Raw genomic sequence first — 21917 nt, forward strand, 5'->3', positions numbered from 1 at the left:
CCTAGCATAAAGACTCTGACTCTCTATCCTCTCTGTGCTCCTCATAATTTTAAGTTCGTTTACTGTTATAGGCAACTGTATATACACAGGATATACAATAGATGCCATCAACGTGACCTTTTTTTGCAGTACTATCTATTACAAACATGACAAACATAAATTAACATAAACTTAAATTAGCATAAATTAAACATAACACACAGCAAAATAAATATAATGACATTATTATTAGTTGTGAGAGAGGAAAAAAAGGTATGTTTTATAAGCTTCTGTAAGGTCGGTGCTCAGCCTTCGACATTCCGGTGGGAATAATCCCATCCTTACAAGTAAGTCTAGGCAAAATTCCAGTGAGTCACTTCCACACTTTTTCTAAAGCTATCTCATCCTTCCTGTAGCATGGTGATTGGAAATGTGCCCTGACCAATGTTTAGTAATGCTGCACTACGGCATTCCAACTCTGTGCCTCAGCCTGTGAAGGTAAGCAGACCAAATTTCTTCTTCATTACCCTATCCAATTTGGTTGAAAAGCCTACCTAAGCTGGATAGCAAAGACTCAGCCACAATGGTGGGTCCAGAGTCACCTCTAGGCCAGGCTGGGTAAGGATGTCAGATCTCCTTCCCCGAAGGAGACCCGAGTGTCATATAAAGTCACTGAGCAATACAGCATAGATAAAGGCCCTTCAGCCCAATGAGTCCACGCTGACCATGTTGTCCACCTAGCTAGTCCCATTTTCTTGGATTTGGCCCAGACTCCAGGCTCCTACCTGTCGAAATACTTCTTATACGATGCTATTGTACCTACCTCAGCCACTTCCTCTGGCAGCTCATTCTACATGCACACCACCTTCGGCATGAAAAGTTTATCTTCCCAGATCTTTCCCCTCTCACCTTATATCTATGCCCTCTAGTTTAAGATTCCCTTACTCTGGGGAAAAGACTGTTACTGTCGTTTGGTTATAAAGGACATTGCTGTAGTTCCATGGCTACAATTGCTGAAGCAAGCTTTTTTTTAAATGATTTATTTAATTATCCATCTTAAACTCTGAACTCTCTTGATAGGATTCAAATTCATGACTCTGAATCAATGTTTCCAATGCCAATGACTGCTAATCCACTGACGTAAGTTAATAAGTTAGCTTGCAGGAAGTCCTGTGACCTGAAATATGAACCCACTTTTCTTTCCACATTTGCTGGTGGACCGGTTTTCTTCATTCTGTAGTTTTATTATAAAGGGATTTAAGAGCAGCACATGTACATTATCAGGTAATTTGCAATTTAGAAAGCTAAGTAAGTTGTGCCTGGTGGAGAAGAAAGTACAAAGAGAATTAGGGAAAAATAAATACTCAATATGAATCTACTATTGTATGAATTGTATATGTGTATAAATAAATTATATACAGGTATATAGAAATACTTTTGTTTTATCTACCTGCCTATTACACAAAGTATTCCCTGACAATTTGGTTTATTTTTAACTGAAGCTTATTATTCAAAATAGAAAACCTTATATTCAGTTTAGATAGGTGACAGTATGACAGGAGGATAATTTGTAGTCCTGAATAATTATGATAAAAAGTGAACCAATTTCTATAATTTTGGTTCATTACAAAGTTGAACACTTTCCATCTTACTGAAAAATTTAAGTTACTGAAAATTTGTTCATTAAGAAGAAATAAAAGCCACATTTTTGGTAAAACGGTTAAAAGCTGTTGGCAAAGAACAAGTATGTAATACTGTTAAAGCCATACTATTTTAAATGCATCAGAATTAATGTGCTAGGCTCAGTATACATGTCAGTACTAGGCATATAAACAAAAATCCTGTAATTATAATGCAAAATAGTTACCATTACATTCACTTTTGCATTTGTTTTACGTGTAATTTCTTCATTATTATTGATTGACAAAAGGAAGAAACATTTAAAGAAACAGGCAGCAAAACAGGACATTTTAGGCTTTTAACAAAATACTCACTGTCCCCAAGTTCTTTTTTATTCTTCAGAGAGAGAAACAAGGTTCATATTCAGGCCAATGAACTTCCATAATGGTATCAAGCTCAAAAGTTAACCTTGTGTTTCTCTGCTCAGAATTTGCCTGGCCTGCTGAATACCGACGTCTTCTATTTCTGCATTAATATCCTGAGTATCTTGCTTTGGCTTATTTTTTTTCTACATACTGTGTGAGTTACAAATGTATTAATAGCCCTGTTGGATCTTGGTGTTCAAGTTTCATCCCAAAGACAACAACACTGAGAGATGCTGCACTGTTAAACCAAAAAGTTAATGTCAGTATGTTGAAGAACATTTATACTGTGAGAAACATCATTAAAACTGATTATCTTATCATTACTATATTGTGGTAGGAAGAAATGTACCTTCAGTGGTCACTTTATTAGGTGTATCTGCACACTTCCTTGTTAATGTGAATATTTAATCAGCCAATCATGTGGCAGCACCTCAATGCATAAAAGTATGCAAGCATGGTCAAGAGGTTTAGTTGCTGTCCAGAATAAACGTCAGAGTGGGAAGGAAATGTGACTTAAGTAACTTAGACCATAGAATGATTGTTGGTGCCAGAGGCTGGTTTGAGTATCTCAGAAACTGCTGATCTCCTTGGATTTTCAAGCACAACAATATCTAGATTCAGAAGTTACAGAGAATGGTGCAAAAAACAAAAAAAAAATCAATAAATTGCAGTTCTGCTGGCAAAAATATCTTGTTAATTAGGGAGGTCAGAGGAGAATGGGCAAACTGGTTCAAGCTGACAGGAAGGCGACAGTAACTCAAATAACCACACATTACTACAAGTGGTGTGCAGAAGAGTATCTCTGAATACACAACACATCAAACCGTAACGTGGATGGGCTACAGCAGCAGAAGACCACAAACGTACACTCAGTGACCACTTTGTTAGGTACAGGAGGTACCTAATAATGTGCCCACTGAGTGTGCTCTGCCCATTTGGCTGTCAGGTGTCCTGTATCATAAATTTTCAGAGTACAAAATTTGATATCAAGCACTCTGGAACATTTTAAGCTTCTGTATAACTCCATGCTGTTCCTTTGAATGTGTTGACTTATTACACTTCATTCTGAAATACATAACCTCACACTTCTCTACATTAAATTGGATTTACTATCTCTTTTCCTTTTTTATTTATCAGCCCAAATTCCCTAAGAAACATTTAAGTGTCAATGTGGGGTTTATATTGCCCATTGTAACCGCATAGGTTTTCATTTCATCCTCTAGTTTCCTTGAACGTCCCAGTGCTGTGCTGGCTGGCCAGCTAATTGGCCACTGTAAATTACAGCATTTTGTGGATGCCACATTACATTGGCACAAAATGAGGAATGCCAATATTTAAATACCTTCTGTTTTCATCCAATACCACTACTGCTGTCTCTGTCACTGCTTAATTTGCAGCATCTAATTCTCCAAATGAACACTCTCTTCCATTGACTACTCTCTTAATATTAATGTCAGTCCAGTAGGGACCAACTGAATGAAAATTTATGTTAACCTTATTGAACACCTGGAACCTGGGAGATCTGAACTAAGATAATCAGGTTCTGATGTTGTTTCTAGCATCTGTCCAGTCCCATGTTTGATGGTAGTATGGTGCTGTGAAGCTCTGAGGACTATTATCCTGGATGTAAAACATAAGCAATCCAGGCAGTGTAAAGAAACTGTTTCTGACATCTCACTGCTTTTTCCTCAGATCAAGATCTGTGTGTAGACAACATTGGATCCAGTTTTACTTGTGGAAGGACATTACACCTGCTTTTTTCCATTGTTCCCAAGTTGATCCCAGGTAAGGACTATGAAATTGTGTAACATTTTTTGATCCCCCCCCCTGCATTGTGCACAATGCAAAGTCAAGTCAGAGATTGTGTTTTGTTTGGGAAGACAAAATATTTGGTCAATTATATCAATTGGAAATTAACATCATGAGAAGGTTATAGGAGGCATTATTTTATGAACTAAAAATGCTAAAATCTCAAATGATATCAGTATATGACTTCGCATTGCGCACAATGGAGGGGGGGGGGATCAAAAAGAGTTACACAATTTCTTAGTCCTTACCTGGGATCAACTTGGGAACAATGGAAAAAAGTAGGTTTAATGTCCTTCCACAAGTAAAACTGGATCCAATTTTGTCTACACACAGGTCTTGATCAATTGTTCAATGATATTTGTCATCACTTGACAAATCCTAACTACCGTAATGACTGTTAAGAAATATTAGGTTTTAATTCAAGTTCTCCTTTCCTTTGGGCATTGATCTTCATTGTGTCCAGTGCCCTAGCTGCCATGGCTTATATCAAACTCAAAGTCAAAGTCAAGCTTATTGTCATATGCACAACTATGTGTTATGTACAGGTGCAATGAAAAACCTAACTGCAGCAGCACAATCAGGAAAACCATAAATTAAACATAAATTTTACTCAATTTTTACAAGAAGGAACAAAGCTAGAACAAGGAAAACGAAAACAAAGTCCATTTTTGTGTGAAGTGACTGAAACAGTATTGAGGTCATGATTAGTTGTGCAGCTTGCTTCAAGAACTGAATGGTTGAAGGGAAGTAGCTGTTTTTGAACCTGGTGGTCTGGGGCCTCAGGCTTTTGTATCTCCTGCCTGGTGGTAGCCGTAAAAAGATGTTGCATAATGCAAGTCTACAATCCTTCCTAATTCTTATAACCTGAAGTGGTTGGAGTATGTTGAAATACTGAGCAACATTTGCAGTGGGTGTATCAACTTGTTTATAGTTTTCATTGAACTCCAAGATGTAATTGGGGAAGAATGGTACATTGCACAAAACTTGCTATTACGAAAGATCATGGAGCATTAGTGTAGGCATCACTTGTTTTCAGATTTGATGCAGTGTGACGAGGGCTGCAGCTACAGTTGCTCTTTATAAGGCAGCATTTTGATGCATTGCAAACCATGTTAATATTGGGTGACCTTGAATGACAAATGAAACCTTATTGCACCAAGTGTGGGAATGGGTCGTCCTAATTGCAACTATATAATGATAAGTTGAAGGGTTTTGACCCAAAACGTGGACTCTGCTTTTTTTCCATAGATGTTGCCTGGCCTGCTGAGTTCCTCCAGCATTTTGAGTGGGGTACATATTGATAAGGGTTGTTTCAATGTTTCCTTTCTGTTGCACCAGATGAAAGAGCCTATGGAGAAGATTGGTGTACAATCAATTTCTGCATCCTAATATGCATTTTTTCAGTTGCCTTTCTCATTATTACTTTCTGTATTTTCCTCTTTAATCCACTATATCTGCATATTTTCTCTTTCTCAGTAATTTTTTTCATTTCTGCAAGATCCTTTTGGGATTTAGGGCCCCATCAATTGTTCCACCTGAGAATCGCTATATTGGCCGGGGGTGGTAGTGGGGATAAGCTCCCACTACCTATAAAGTGCTCCAAATGACATGCAACTCTAACAGTCTCTGACAACCAAGTCCAACTCTTGGCCTTCATATGTGGCCTAGCTACTAGGCCCAGCAGAACTGTTTTTACTGACATGAGAAGGGGCACTGGCGCCTCAAAAGCAGTTGCATCGGGCAGGTGGGGCTCATCAGCCTTAGATGGCAGCCCACCTAGGAGAAGGAAAACTGATTTTAAACCTCCGCTGCCTTGCGGCCATACTCACCCATGGGAAAGGCTTCAGCAGTAAACCCGGAGGAAGAAATCTGGAGCTGGGGTCCCTAAGGCAGTTTGATGTTGTTTTACAACTTCACTCTGGCAACCTCTGTGACAACACTGATCCCAAACTGTATTAGTACTTGCCCTTGTCGTGGAGAGGGGGAGCCCACTGCATGGGCAACAGCCGGTTCTTCAAATCTTTCCGCCCAGGCTTGCGCCCTGAAGAGAACACTGTCTGCCAGAGGAGCAAACACATTATCTCCTGGGATCGACGGCTGCCTACTGCCTAGATTGACACATGAGTGTGCTGGAAATGGAAGGATATGGATGCTGTTCAGGGGGGAGAGCTTCAGTTCAATTTAGGATCATGTTCAGCATTGGGTGAAGGGCCATTTACTGTGCTGTATTATTCAATATTCTATCTTCTATATTCATCCAAGATATTGTTCCTTCTGCCTATAAGCAGCACCAGATGAAAGCCTTTAAATCTGAAATCAAATTGAAGTTGAATTTATTGTTCTATGTCTGGACTAGTACCTGTACACGCATATGCAATTATAAAACACACTTGCAGCGGTATTATAGGCACTTAACATCATATTAAGCAGCATTCAGAAGAAAATATAAACATAAATTATGTACAATTTTTACGAGAAGAACACAATTAGAACATCAAAACACTCACAAAATGGTGGAGGAACTGAGCAGGACAGGCAGGCCACATCTAATCAGGGAGAACGGTTGATGTTTTGGGCTGAGATCCTCCTGATGAAGGGTCACAGCCCGAAGTATTGACTGTTTATCTCCCTTCATTGATGGTGCCTAACCTGCTGAGTTCCTCAGAAGGCGGGGGAGGGCAAGGAGGAGTGTAAGCTAGTAGGTGATAGGTGGGGTTAAAGGTGGACGGGGAGGGGCGATGGAAGCTAGGAGGTAATGGGTGGAAGAGGTAAAGGGATGAAGGAGGAGGAATTTGATTGGAGAGGACAGTGGACCAAGTAATAAAGACAAGGAAGCGGGGAACCAGAAAGAGGTGATGGACAAGTTTTAAGGGTGGAGGGAAAGGATTTTCTGTCTGTATCAGTCACCCATCTGTGATAGTGGTTTAGCTCCCCCGCCCCTTTCTATTTTGTCTCTGGGAGTGCAGATTTGTCTTCCTGCTCCTACAATTTTTTTTGTCAATATTCTCAGTCACTGACCAGATAGACTTATCCTCATGGCCACCCTGGTGATATCTTATGGTAGAGATCCGCCACCCCACCCTCCTAGAGCCCGATCAAGCTTCTTTCGTCCCCTTCCCAATCCTGGGGTAAGGTCTTCGTCCTGAAACGTTGCTTCAGTTTCTCTTTGCACAGATGTGGCCTGACCTGCTGAATATGCTTTCTGTTTTATTTTGGGTATCCAACAACTGCAATTTTTGAAAGTTTCACTCCTTTGACTCTTTTTGGTCTGAAGGAAAGAAATTTAAGGTTTCTCTTTCTTTACACTCCGACCATCCCAACTCGGTCATTGTGGGGTAAATTACATCTGAACATTTGGTCTTTCGACGTCTATAGTTCGTGCGCTTATAGCTGAAAGCAAATTTAATTTAAAACGGTTGTTGGGACGAGTGGATGCGCATAATTTATTTATTTATATAGCTGTACGTAAATAAGTTTTCTTGCAGTTTATGTCTTCTACCGAACATAACTGATTTAAGAGAGTAAGAAAGTGGCCGCTGTTGTAGTACCACGTGACCGTTGGCTGATGAGAGTTATTGCAGAGCAATTTCCGTTCGCTGTGAGGAAACTAGTTGGTTGGAGGGTGAGAGGAGGTTAGCTTCGCAGACAACGCACATTGATACATGAACTGTGAAGACCAGATTGCTAAGAGCATGACATAAGTATCATAGATCGAAAATGGCAATAAGAGAATTAAAAATCTGCCTCCTTGGGGTAAGTAAGATTAATAGAATTGATTCCCACTTTTATGTGGAATTTTTTTTTAAGAACGTATCCCTCTTGCTGGTTGCTGGCTGTGGGGAATCGTCCGGTAGAGGTTTAATGTGTTTATATCTTCAGTGTTTCTTTGTGCAATCTCTGTGATCTTTGCCTCTCCTTGTTGTGCTTTAGAGCTATCCGAGCCTGTATTTCTCCAAGATCCGTCCGTTCCCTGCTTTCAAAGACTCCATCTGGCTGCGTACCGCTTGTTGCAATTGGAGAGCCTGCTTGAGTTCAGGAATGTGGAGTCTCCAAGGAGGCATTCCACAGTCATTTTCTGCAGCATCAGCTCTTGAAAACAGCCAGTTTCCTGTCTTTTCAAAATTATTTTCCTTCATTTCTTCTAGAAAAAGTTAGTAAAATCTGATATTTCAAAGTTCCTATAAAAAAAACTTCCTCTTCTGCTAACCTATCCAGATGGAATTACTGGCTTCTTGTCACGCAGTCACTTGGTTCAATGCCATTTCTGCTCTGGTGCAACAGAACTCCTTTACCTGAACATCGCAATGCAGCAGTACTGAAACTAAATTATTTGTGTGGTTGTGTTTGTTGGGAGTGGGGGTGGTGCTGGTTGGATGAGCCCAAAGTATGTGGACCAATACCATGGTTCTGGACCATAGATCTAGGCAGCTGGAGAATTTAAATTTACTTAATGACATAAGTCTGGAATTTTGAAACAAAAAAACTTTTCCCAGTAATGATAAACATGAACATACTGTATTGTTTAAACTCCTGCTTGGTTCACCATGTTCCTTGGGAGTTGATTGGCAGTGCCCACACCTTTACTCTGCAAGTGACTCCAGACCCATCAATGTGGTTGACCCATAAGACCATAAGAAATAGGAGTAGAAATAGGCCATTTGGCCCATCAAGTCTGCTCCACCGCTCGATCTTGGCTGTTTTATTATCCCTCTCAACACCATTCTTCTGCCTCATCAGTCCAGTGGTAATTGGGGATGGGCAACAAACCAATGGCATTGCCAGTGATCATTGCATTCTGTGAATGTATAAAAGGGGCAAAAAAGTTGAACATGAAAAAACCCCTGTGAAAATATTCCCCACCTTGATCACCGAGCACACTAAAATTAGTGGTTTCATAGACAGTGAAGAAGGCTATTAAGAATTGCAGTGGGATTTTGATCAGCTGGTGGAGTGGGCTGCAGAATTGCAGATGGAGTTTAATCTAGCAAAGCATGAAGTATTGCATTTTTGGAAAGTCAAATCAAGGTAGGACTTTCCCGGTAAAATGTAGAGACCTAGGGAGTGTTGTAGAATACAGGGACCTCGGAGTTCAGGTACATGGATCCCTGAAAGTAGAGTCACAGATGGACAGGATAGTGACAAAAGCATTTGGTATGCTCACCTTCATTACATTCCAAATTGTTTTTTAAAAAAATATTTTTTAAGCACAGACTGTGGTATTTTGCTGCTGACAGTGGTTCTTATTATTGGTCTTGGTTACCTAGACAACTCCATGTTGTGTGTCCTTGCAGTGCTGTCGCTGTTCATCAATGGAGAGTTTAGTTCTTGTTAGCTGTAAAGGAATTACAAGGTTGATGAATCTTGTGCGGTGAGGAAATAAGTAACTTCTTTAATACAAATTATTTCTCCCCATTAAATGTTCCTCAGATTATGCCACCCAGTTAACTGGAGTGAATGCTCTACAATGCTAGTCAGTGCACACAAAGGAAATGGATTTGTCTGTTAACTTAACTGACTTATTTATTGTAATGTGGAAGGAAGGTGTGCACCCATCAGGATCATGCTGAGTGATTCCACATTGGTCCCCTTCTCCCTCCTTATTTCCCTGTTGTTCTTGCAATTTCGTCTCTCCAATCTACCTATCAACTCTCCCTTGGTTCATCTGCCATTTATCCACATTGTGGCATGACTTCTAATAACTGGTCAAATTAACAGCACATCTTGAAATGTGGGAGGAAAATGAAGTACCCTGTGGAAGCCATGTGGCTATGGAGAACAGTTAAAACTCCACACAGACAGGATTGGAGGTCATTGTCAAACCTTGGGCTCCGAAACTGTGGGAGGGACATCACAGCTGACCATCGCCATCAGGCACAATGTGGGCAGCTTTGGCATACAGTTTACTTCTGGATGTGAAGTCAAGATAAATCTGGAACTGTGAGAGAAAAGCCATGAAGGTCTAACATTTAGCTATAGCTACACTCAGTGGCCACTTTATTAGGTACATCTGTACACCTCATTAGAGAGTTTGATGATCTCAGAAACTGCTGATCTCCTGGGATTTTCATGCAGAACGGTCTCCAGAGTTTACAGAGAATGGTGTGAAAAACAAAAAAAAAAAATGCCCGGTAGGCAGCAGTTCTGTGGGTGAAAGTACCTTGTTAATTAGAGAGATCAGAGAGAATAGCCAGACTGGTTCCAGCTAACAGGAAGGCAACCACGTGTTACGACAATGGTGTAGAAAAGCATCTCTGAATGCACAACATGTGGAGAGAAGTGGACGGGCTACAGCAGCAGAAGACTATGAACATACACTCTGGCCACTTCAATGGACACACTCAGTGATTACTTTATCAGGTGTATGTAATTACAACAGAGGTTGGTTCCACCCAATTAAAGTCGAAGTTTATTGTTATATGCACAATTTTATGTACTTACAGATACAATAGAAATCTTACTTGGAATCTTGAATCATTTTGTTATGATTTAATGAAAAGTCAACCAAAATTTAAAGACTCACAAAACAAAATCAATCCTTTTCTAGTTCCATTTTTATTTAATTTTCCTTTACCTCCATTATCTGCCATTCAGTATCTATGATCTCATTGAATGTCAGATCGGACTTGGAGACTGAACACAGGACATGGTACAGACCCTTTGGCTCATGATGTCTGATGACTACGATGCCAATTAAAACGAATCCTATCTGCTGGCACATGATCTTTATTCTAATTTCCCTGTTTGTTCATGTGTCTCTCTAAGTACTACTTAAATATATTTATAAAATGTATGTATTAAAAAATAAATAAGCTATTATATCTGCTTCCAGTGTTTTCACCACTTTTTAAATAAAATTTGCCTTGTAAATCTCCTTTAAGGTTTCCCCTCTATCTACCCTATCTGCCATTTTCCTGATTCTGTGGTGGTATAATATGCTGATCACAGTGAAGACATCTGTTTGATGGTGTTGAAATCAAGCCTTGTAGATTGCAACAAAATTCATTTCGTAAGTGTTTTTCCTCATCTCCTGTTCACCCACATCCATTGCGCAGATGCATGCGTGTGCTAGTGTGCGCACACTTCCTTAGGTTATTTTTGCTTATGTACTCTCCTTGACTGAGTGGTAGCTTTCTTTAGAACTCCTTTATTACTCCCTGATCATTGTTAAGAAGGCCTGAGTGGTTGTTTTCCCAGATTTTGTAATATCTTTTAAAAATACATCTGCTTCACTGTTGTTTATAAAGTTTGTTGGTGAGTAGGGGATAGTTAGGATAGTTTATTCTAGTGCACTAAATTTTCATATGCTGGTTCATTCTTATTTGGTATTGGAAGCCAAATTTATTTATTATTTTCCTTTGTGTATTTATATAAGTATATCCTTTGAAAAGGATATTATTGTAATGTTGAATGAAATACTAGAATTATGGGACTGTGATATAAAGTAACTGGGGTTTTGTACCTATGGACACCAGATACTTGGGCAGTGTTCAAGAAACAAGGAGAAAATCGTTCTATTAAATAGCAGGGTACTTGATTTAGTCGTTGGTAGTTAAGTTCCTGTAACAGAAACCAGAATGAAGAACAAATTTATTGTGGGAACAAGAAGGAGGAATTGGTATGAATGTGCTGACCATGGCTTTGATTTTGCATCCACCTTCTACCAGAGCATGCACTGCTCATCTTGTTATATAACTGTTCTTTGTTTATGGTGATCTTCCTTTTCCTGAAGTCATGGTATTGAAAGGCTACTGCATTATGAGCAATGGCCATCTACTACTGTGTAAAGGGGTGGGACAGTGGAGCGGATGTTATGGAGCCAACATTGATTACTGTGCCATAGAAGATGTAGGATTCTACTTTTAATGGTAGAGAGAGGGTGCTTAAAGACATGGAAAGTAAGCATCCTTTATCTCAGGAATTAGATGTAAGAAGTGAAGCCATTACCTGCTGTCCTTTTAAAATGAGTAGCTTGCTATGTTGTTAGGATTTAATTGTATTGGAGGAACCTGGCAAGACCAGGTAAGGAGGGGAAATTTCCATCCCTGAAAAATTAGTGAACTGGATGAGTTTTTATTGAATTGCTGGAGGAACTCAGTCAGCCAAGCAGCATCTGTGGAGGAAAAGGAATTATCTAGAGTTCCAACCCAAATTGTTGATAATTCCTTTCCCTTCACAGATTGAATTGTATTGAACTTCCCGATGGTGTGATTATTTGAAGTCATGACACTTAACCTATACTCTCAGGTTCCAGATACTTGTAACTCACTGCTAAGTTCCAATGCCGCTAAGCAACTAAGTGAGGAAATCGTGAACACTTTGGCACACCAACAAGACATGGATTTAGATTGCATCATAAATGCTCTTTTCAGCATGTATCAAAACACCTTAGAGAAAATGAACACACATAAAAGTTGCTGGTGAACACAGCAGGCCAGGCAGCATCTGTAGGAAGAGGTACAGTCGACGTTTCGGGCTGAGACCCTTCGTCAGGACTAACTGAAAGAAGAGCTAGTAAGAGATTTGAAAGTGGGAGGGGGAGATCCGAAATGATAGGAGAAGACAGGAGATGGGAGAAGATTAGAGAAAGTGAAATGCTTTAAGTCATTGGAAATGTGGCCATATCATTGCAGACTCCCACAAATTATATAAAGGTCAAAGAGTTTATTTTAATTACATTGGTTGATGGAAACCCAGTGTTCAAGTTTACTGTTGTAGACATACACAGGGTTTAAATGCCATAAAAATAAGATCTTTGCAGAAACTCAGTCCATTTCAAGGTGAGGGTAAACATTAAGTTAACATAACCTTAAATGAACATAACAAGGGGCATCACAGTAGTTTAGCCGTTAGCATTGCAGCTCAGGGCTTCTGCAAGGAGTTTGTATGTTCTCATCATGAATGTGTGGGTTTTCTCCAGATGCTCTGGTTTCTTCTCACAATTCACAGACTTGCCAGTTAGTAGGTTAATTGATCATTATAAATTTTCCTGTGATTAGGCTGGGGTTAAATAGGTGAATTGCTGGGCAGAGCAGCTCATTGGGCCAGAAGAGCCTGTTCTGTGCTGTATCTCTAAATAAAAATATACAAGGTATGCATATCTTTCACATGCAAAATGTTAGCCAGCATGCCAGGATGAAATGTTCTGCTGTTCTTTGGAAAAAGGTGTTATGGAATTATGCTAAGCCCATCTGATAAAGCTGGAATACCTGAAAGATGACAGCTTTGGTGCAGCTTTCCCTCAGTTTTGTGCTGAATTGTCCCGCCTTGGAATGGAGATGCAAACTTACAAGATTGCTATTGGCTGAGACAAAGCAATCATATACATGTCAAATTTGTCTAAAACAATTAACTTTTTTCTTATCTGGGAGGAAGACCTCTTCACTGTAGAAACAGTATTGATTGTTATTGCTTTCTGTGAAAAGGGATTGGAGTCATCAAAAAATGCCATGCCTCCTTACTTACACTGTCCCTAATCTTATCTCAGTTCTGTTTTCACTGTCTTATGAGGCGAAATTTGTTTTATGGCAGCAATGCGGTGCAAAGACATTAAAAATTACTATAAACTACAAATAATAAATGGTGCAAAAAAAAAGGGAATATTGAGATAATTTTCCTGGACCATTCAGAAATCTGATGGTGGAGGGGAAGTGCTGTTCCTGAATCATTGAATGTGGGTCTTCAGGCTCCTGTACCTCCTCCCTGATGGTAGTAACAAGAAGAGGGCATGTCTTGACTGATGAGCTTCCTTAGTGAAGGATGCCACTACCTGACAGCTTTAGAGTTAAATTTATTACACTTCATCAATGGGGATTATTCCTTTTGGTTATATGGAAGTAATAAAAAATTAATTATCTCTTCAGAAAATTGTGAACATGATGGAGTAATCTAATGTCTGTCAGGACACATTTCCTTCCAACTTTGATCCCATTTAGCTCAGCTTTAATCTTCCATGATACAGTAAGCAATGTTGGGCCCATAGCATCTCCTTCACTGACCCACACCCATTCACCTTTGCACACTTGTATATCTCAGAATAAGGTTTATTATCACCATCATGTGTCGTGAAATTTGTTAACTTAGCAGCAGCCGCACAATGCAATATATGATAAAATAGAAATGTACGCCCTCTCGTCTCCATCGGAGATTCTACCAACAGTGGTTGTATCATCAGCACAGTCATGGGTGTAGAGGGAGAGAGTAGAGCAGTGGGCTAAGCACCCCTTTCCGGGGTGTTGATCGTCAGCGAGGAGGAGATATTATCACCAATCTGCACAGTTTGGTCTTCTAGTTAAGTCGAGGATCAAATTGCAGAGCGAGGTACAGTGGCCCAAGTTTGATGGCTTTTTGATCAGGGCTGTGAGAATGGTGGTGTTAAATGCTGAGCTATAGTCAACGAACAGCATCCTGACACGGGTGTTTTTATTGTCCAGGTGATCTAAGACCTCGTGAAAAGACTTTGAAATTGTGTCTTTTGTAGACCTGTTGTGGCACTAGGCAAATTGCGGTGGGTCTACGTCCTCGATGAGGCAGGAGTTCATTCTAACTATGACTAACCTCTCAAAGCATTTCATCACTGTAGATGTGAGTGCTGCTGGATGATAGTCATTAAGGCAGCTCACCAACTCTTCTTGGGCACTTGCTGCCTTTTGGAAGTAAGTGGGAACTTCCAACCATAGGAGTGAGAGGTTGACAATGTCTGAATACTATTGCCAGTTGGTTGGCACAAGTTTTCAGAGCCTTACCAGATATTTAATTGGGGCCTGCCACCTTGCCAAGCTTCACCCCCATTAAAGACAGCCTGATATCGGCCTCTGAGACGGAGATCACCGGGTGCCGCAGGGATCTTCACAGCTGTAGTTATATTCTCCCCTTCAAAGCAGGCATAGAAGACATTGAGTTCATCTAGTAGTGAAGCATCACTGCGATTCATGCTATTGGTTTTCACTGTGTAGGAAGTAATGGCCTGCAAAACTTGCCAGAGTAGATGTGCATCTGATGTCGACTCCAACCTTGCTTGAAATTGTTTCTTCACTCTTGAAAGAGCTCTCCGTAAGTCAAACATGGTTTTCTTGTATAGGCCTGGGTTACCAGACTTAGCTGCCACAGATCTAGCCCTCAGCAGAGGACGAACCTCCTAGTTCATCCACAGCTTTGATTTGGGAATGTACAGCGAGTTTTCGTAGGTGTACACTTGTCCACACAGATTTTAATGAAGTCGGTAACAACTGCGGTGTACTTATCCAGATTCTAAGATGAATCCCTGAATATAGTCCAGTCCACTGATTCAAAGCAGTCTTGCAGGCACTTCTGTGCTTCCCTTGACTGTACCACCTTGGTTCTCACTACTGATTCTGCAGTCTTCAGTCATTGCCTATACTCAGGGAGTAGAAGTACAGACTTTTCGAAGTGTAGGCCTGGAAAAGCACTATAGTCATTCTTGAAGATGGTGTAACAGTGGTCCAGTGTGTTGTTTCCTCTGGTATTACAAGTGATTTGTTGATGGTAATTATTTAGTGACTTTTTCAAGCTGGCCTGGTTAAAATTCCTCCAAATGATGGTGAAGGCATCAGGAGGTGCTGTTTCATGCATGTTGATTCCATTACTCAGATCATCTAGAGCCTGTTTGACATTGATCTGAGGTGGAATGTAGACCGCCACCAAAATGATCGCAGAAATCTCCCGTGGCAGGTAAAATGGACAGCACTTAATTTGGGCATTTGTGTCTTTCAGATTTATTTTCTAAAAGACAGAAAATGCTGCATTTTTATGCCCATGTCTTTGTGCTGGACTTGAACCTTCTGACATAGAGATTGTTAATACACTGTGTTTCAAGTATAGAGAGGAGGAAGTAAGGAGAAAATATTTGTAATAATTGTTTTATTACTTTCATACATATCAAAGTACAGTGGAAACATTTTGCTTTGCATGCCATCCATACAGATCATTTCATCATACCAATACATCAACGTAAAAGCAATAACTAGATAGAAAGTAGTGTTGCAGTTACAGAAAAGGTGCAGTCCTGGCAAGATCTGTGGATTAAAAAAAAGCATAAATATTTCAGTTCTGCTTCTCTTTAGCAGCTTGAAGCCCTATGCTTTGAGTCATGTGGTGTGTCAGCTTCCTAAATAATGTAACTATTTCATGGACCTTTATTTTTAGACTACAAACTTCAGCATCCCAACATGTAAAAGTACAGTGGACTCCAATTAATTGGACACATCAGGACCAGTACATTTTGGCCCGATTAAGTGGCTGCTCCAGTTAACTGACATTTCATGGAAATAGCTGAAAAGGTTAAAAAAAAAGTCAAACTAAAGCTGAGTAATAAATTATGTATTTAACTGAAATATAGAACAAATTAGAACATTACTAACGTTAATACAGAGCTATAAAATGGTGTATTAGTTTTAACGCAAACAACAGGAATTCTGCAGATGCTGGAAATTCAAGCAACATACATCAAAGTTGCTGGTGAACGCAGCAGGCCAGGCAGCATCTCTAGGAAGAGGCGCAGTCAACGTTTCAGGCCGAGACCCTTCGTCAGGACTTGCAGCGAGAGGCCGAGTCAATAAAATATGAGTACCTGGGATCCTCAGAAGGTCCAAATTGAGAGGCTTGGAAACGAATCCTAAAGCCAACTGGAGTAAGTTGGCGACGGAGGCACGTTCCAAGAAAGGATATATGGCTGTGATAGCGAGATTGAGTCAAAGTATGGTCGAAAAGTTGAAGAGCCGAAGAAATTACAGATGGGGAGCAGTGAGAGATGGTTTCACTGAACTCCCGTCGAAGAGAGGATCTAAACTTCTTCGGTGTAGGCATCACCGGAAGAGGCTTCGCAGTAGTGAATTTAAACGCAAACAACAGGAATTCTGCAGATGCTGGAAATTCAAGCAACATACATCAAAGTTGCTGGTGAACGCAGCAGGCCAGGCAGCATCTCTAGGAAGAGGCGCAGTCGACGTTTCAGGCCGAGACCCTTCGTCAGGACAAAGTCAATCCTGACGAAGGGTCTCGGCCTGAAACGTCGACTGCGCCTCTTCCTAGAGATGCTGCCTGGCCTGCTGCGTTCACCAGCAACTTTGATGTATGTTGCTATTAGTTTTAAATTGTTATTGATGGAGTTATCTATCCAGTGTACACTGTTGTGTTCTTTTGACTGTAAATGAACAAAATCAGTGTAGACATCTTGTGCAGATAACAGACAGCCTTCATACAATGCTTTGGATGATTCCATCCTACAAATCTTCTTTTTCATTATAACATTCAAGATGATTGTTGATACCTTCAAATTTTTTGTAGTCCCTGCATTGTTAAAATAGTGAAATCGTTCCATTTTCACTCTGGTCGTTTCTGGTATCTCCAAGCTTGAATGCTTGCAATCCCAGTAAGCAAGGCAATTATGAATTGTCTTAATGCTTATTTCTCACCAACTGTCCATGACAAAAATCACTGCTTTCTGAACACAAATACATTCAACTGATGCTATTTAAAAACTGTTTGCTTTAAACATGGTGTAGTGTCTTAATGGCCATGCAAGTGTGTGTGACTGATGCTACTTAAAAACTGTAGATCAACAATCTCCTGTCCCAATTAAGTGTCCCAAGTAAACTAAGATAACCCTAGCTGTTTTCTCAATTAGTTTTAGTTCTTTAAGAGTTGTCCCAAATAAGTGGCTGTCCCAATTAATCAATGGCCCAATTATCTGGAATCCACTGTACTTACAAATATATCTGTATGTCATTTGAATGCATACTTGTTATGTCCCAAATCAGTTCAAAGCAGTTCAAGGATGTACAAGGTAAAACAAGGAGGAGAAGAAAAACCGCAGGAAGCTGGAAGTGATGCCATTACTGTGAATTACACATTGGCAAATGCAAGAAAAGCACAAATAAAATTTACAAAAAATGGGCAGAAATTAGCCACTATTTTCAAAGCATTGAAATCCCAAAACAGTGGGTGTTCCAAATATACGTTTCCTGCAAACTTGAAATCAGTATTATTGACATTTGTTTCTCAATCTTGTAGTTTCTGTCTTTGATAGTCGATCTGTGATGATATTTTGAGTAATGGCAATGGCTTGCTAAAGTAGCAGATTTATTTTACCAGAGTTTTCACTTCCTATTTTATTTTCTTGTTTGAAAGTTAAAAGAACCAAGTACGGAAACTTGGGAAATTACTTATTTCACAAAGTGAGATTTGATTTCAATTATGTCCCTATGTGTAGTTTGGTAATTTAACAGCTAAGACTATTGTAAAATATACACATGTGTATACATGAGGCATGATGAATTCAAGTAGTGTTTGTAGTTTATGCGTGGGCTCTTTATGGAGTTTTTCTGGAGCCTTCTACAAAACAGTTTAGAGAAAAGTCTAAGTGGTCGGGTCTCTGGCATTGAGTCCGCCTTTGTGACTCAGAAGTGGGTGGAGTTGGGGGAGAGAAGAGTGATGCTGTGGTGTTAGGGGAATGGACAGGAGGTTCTCTGGGCGAAAATAAGATACTCGGATGGTATGTTGCCTCCTGGGTGCCAGTTATGGAGCATCTCGGATCAAGACCTCAGCACTGTTAAGTGGGAGAGTGCACAGCCAAAGGTTGTGGTCCATGTAAATCATGGACATGGGTAGGACGAGTGACAAGGTTCTGCATTGGGAGTTAGGTGTTAAGGTAAAGGCAGGATCTCCAGGGTTGTGATCTCAGGATTGCTACCTGTTCCACATGCTAGTGATGCCAGAACTAGGAATATTATAGAGTTTAACACTTGGCTAAGGAGATGGTGTATGAGGGAGGGCATAAGATTTTTGAATCATTGGGCTCTCTTCTAGGGAAGGTGGGACCTGTACAGAAGGGACGGTTTGCACCTGAACTGGAAGGGGACTAATATCCTAGCGGGAAGATTTGTTAAGGCTGCATGGTGGGGTTTAAACTAGAGTAGCAGGGTGATGGGAACCAGTGCCAGAACAGACAGCGGAGTGGTTGTGCAGACAAATGTAGGTAAGACCTCAGACAAAGTCAGGAATCAAAAGGTTGAGCATAGTCCAACTGGTATCCTGATTTGCATATATTTCAATGCAAGAAGTCCCAACAAGAAAGCATGTGATACAGGATCTGCCACTAGGGAATGAGACAGGCCAGGTGACAGAAGTTTGTGTAGGGGAACACTTTGCATCTGATGATCACAATGCCATTAGTTTCAAAGTAAGTATGCAAAAATATTGATCTGGTACTCATTGAGATTTTAAATTGGAGAAAGGCCAATTCTGATGGCATCAGAAATAACCTGGCAAGTGTGGATTGGGACAGGCTGTTTTCTGGCAAAGGTGTATTTTGTAAGTGGGAGACCTTTAAAAATGAAATTTTGAGAGCACAAAGCTACTATGTGCCTGTCAGAATAAAAGGTAAAGATATCAAGTGTAGGGGGGCAGATGCGGAAATTGCTGGGGCCCTAGCAGAGATATTTAAATCATCCTTAGCAACAGGGGAGGTACCAGAGGATTGGAGAATAGCCAATGTTGTTCTGTTTACAAAAGGCTATAAACATAAACCAGGAAATTATAGGCTGGTGAGTCTGACATCAGTTGTAGGAAAGTTTTTAGAAGGTATTCTAAAGAACCGGATATATAAGATTTGGATAGACAATTGCAGTTAATGGGGACACATTGAGACCAGTGCATTTTGGCCCAATTAAGCATCTGCCCTAATTAACCAAAGTTTCATGGAAATAGTGAAAAGGGTATAAAAAAAGACAAACTACTATTTAATTGAGTAACAAAGCATGTATTTAACTGAAATACAGAATAAATTAGAACACTATCAAAAGTGCTGAGAAAATTTACAAGGATGTTGCTGGATCTGGAGGATCTGATTTATAAGACCATAAGACAAAGGAGCAGAAGTTGGCCATTTGGCCCATCGAGTCTGCTCCGCCATTTCATTACGAGCTGATCCAGTCTCCCATTTAGTCCCACTCCCCCGCCTTTTCACCATAACCTTTGATGCCCTGGCTACTCAGATACCTATCAATCTCTGCCTTAAATACACCCAATGACTTGGCCTCCACTGCTGCCTGTGGCCACAAATTCCATAGATTCATCACCCTCTGGCTAAAAAAATTCCTTTGCATCTCTGTTCTGAATGGGCACCCTTCAATCCTTAAGTCATGCCGTCTTGTACTAGACTCTCATCATGGGAAACAACTTTGCCACATCCACTCTGTCCATGCCTTTCAACATTCAAAATGTTTCTATGAGGTCCCCCCTCATTCTTCTACTACTCCAAGGAGTACAGCTCAAGAGCGGACAAATGTTCCTCATACGTTAATCCTCTCATTCCTGGAATCATTCTAGTGAATCTTCTCTGTACCCTCTCCAATGTCAGCACATCCTTTCTTAAATAAGGAGCCCAAAACTGCCCACAGTACTCCAAGTGAGATCTCACCAGTGCCTTATAGAGCCTCAACATCACATCCCTGCTCCTATACTCTATTCCTCTAGAAATGAATGCCAACATTGCATTCGCCTTCTTCACCACCGACTCAACCTGGAGGTTAACCTTAAGGGTATCCTGCACGAGGACTCCCAAGTCCTGTTGCATCTCAGAGCTTTGAATTTTCTCCCCATTTAAATAATAGTCTGCCCGTTTATTTCTTCTGCCAAAGTGCATAACCATACACTTTCCATATAAGAAAAGATTGAATAGGTTAGGACTAGCAACACACATCAAAGTTGCTGGTGAACGCAGCAGGCCAGGCAGCATCTCTAGGGAGAGGTACAGTCGACGTTTCGGGCTGAGACCTTTCATCAGGACTAACTGAAGGAAGAACTAGTAAGAGATTTGAAAGTGGGAGAGGGAGGGGGAGATCCAAAATGATAGGAGAAGACAGGAGGGGGAGGGATGGAGCCAAGAGCTGGACAGTTGATTGGCAAAAGGGATATGAGAGGATCATGGGACAGGAGGCCTAAGGAGAAAGAAAAGGGGGAGGGGTGAAAAAAAACCCAAAGGATGGGCAAGGGGTATAGTCAGAAGAACAGAGGGAGAAAAAGGAGAGAGAGAAAGAATGTGTGTATATAAATAAATAACAGATGGAGTACAAGGGGGAGGTGGGGCATTAGCGGAAGTTTGAGAAGTCGATGTTCATGCCATCAGGTTGGAGGCTACCCAGACGGAATATAAGGTGTTGTTCCTCCAACCTGAGTGTGGCTTCATCTTTACAGTAGAGGAGGCCGTGGATAGACATGTCGGAATGGGAATGGGATGTGGAATTAAAATGTGTGGCCACTGGGAGATCCTGCTTTCTCTGGCGGACAGAGCGTAGGTGTTCAGCAAAATGATCTCCCAGTCTGTGTCGAGTCTGCGCTCTGTCCGCTATCAATTGTGCAGTTTTTGTAGCTTAATTGATTAAATCGGAACCTGGTATCTTGGATACCTTGGCTTTAGTTCTTGATAGCTTGGCTTTAGATGGAATAAATTATTATCACCAAACTGGTATGCTGTATATCTTGACTAGAAAAAGAAATCAGATGGGGAATACTTCAATTGTTGCTAATGACCTTGCAATTCCCTTGAGGGTTGTTCATGTTATTTAGATGGTGACTTTGAAGTGGGTATGAAGTAAAATAGTCAAATTGCGGCTGACCTTCAGTTCAGTCTTGTGCACATCAATAGGACATTAGCAATATTAATTGTATTTGAGTAAGTTAAAGACTGAAGGGCAGGGCTAAAACATCTACAGTAATACCACGCAACAAGAAAAAATTCTGTCTGCAATTGCAAACAAGATACTTTCCCAGTGTACTGACACACGATGAATTATGATGGGAACACTGTGTAGGTTGTAGCTTTACTCAAGCAGATATCTGTAATTGTCAGGGTTGAAAATATTCCTCCGGAAGATTTAATCAGGATGATATAATTGGGAAATTCTTGGAAAAACACCAAGGATTATGCCACCATATAATTCTCAAATGGGATTGAATAGCCTACACTTTTTTTCAAAGTTCAAAGTAAATTTATTATCAAAATACATATACAGTATGTCATCATATACAACCCTGAGATTCATTTTCTTATGGGCATATTCAGTAAAA

General features: G+C 40.4%; 1 protein-coding gene across 1 annotated transcript in view; it reads left to right on the plus strand.

The window, feature by feature from the left end:
* Positions 1-7442: 7442 nt before the first annotated feature.
* rab31 (RAB31, member RAS oncogene family) overlaps positions 7443-21917 on the plus strand; it is a 121874-nt gene continuing 107399 nt past the window's right edge. Inside the window, exon 1 of the mRNA XM_063040708.1 lies at positions 7443-7586. Coding sequence (XP_062896778.1) covers positions 7551-7586 — 36 coding nt within the window. The 5' untranslated portion in view covers positions 7443-7550. The remainder of the gene's footprint in view (positions 7587-21917) is intronic.

Source organism: Mobula hypostoma, chromosome 1 (genome assembly GCF_963921235.1).
Source record: "Mobula hypostoma chromosome 1, sMobHyp1.1, whole genome shotgun sequence".
NCBI classification, from domain to species: Eukaryota; Metazoa; Chordata; class Chondrichthyes; order Myliobatiformes; family Myliobatidae; genus Mobula; species Mobula hypostoma.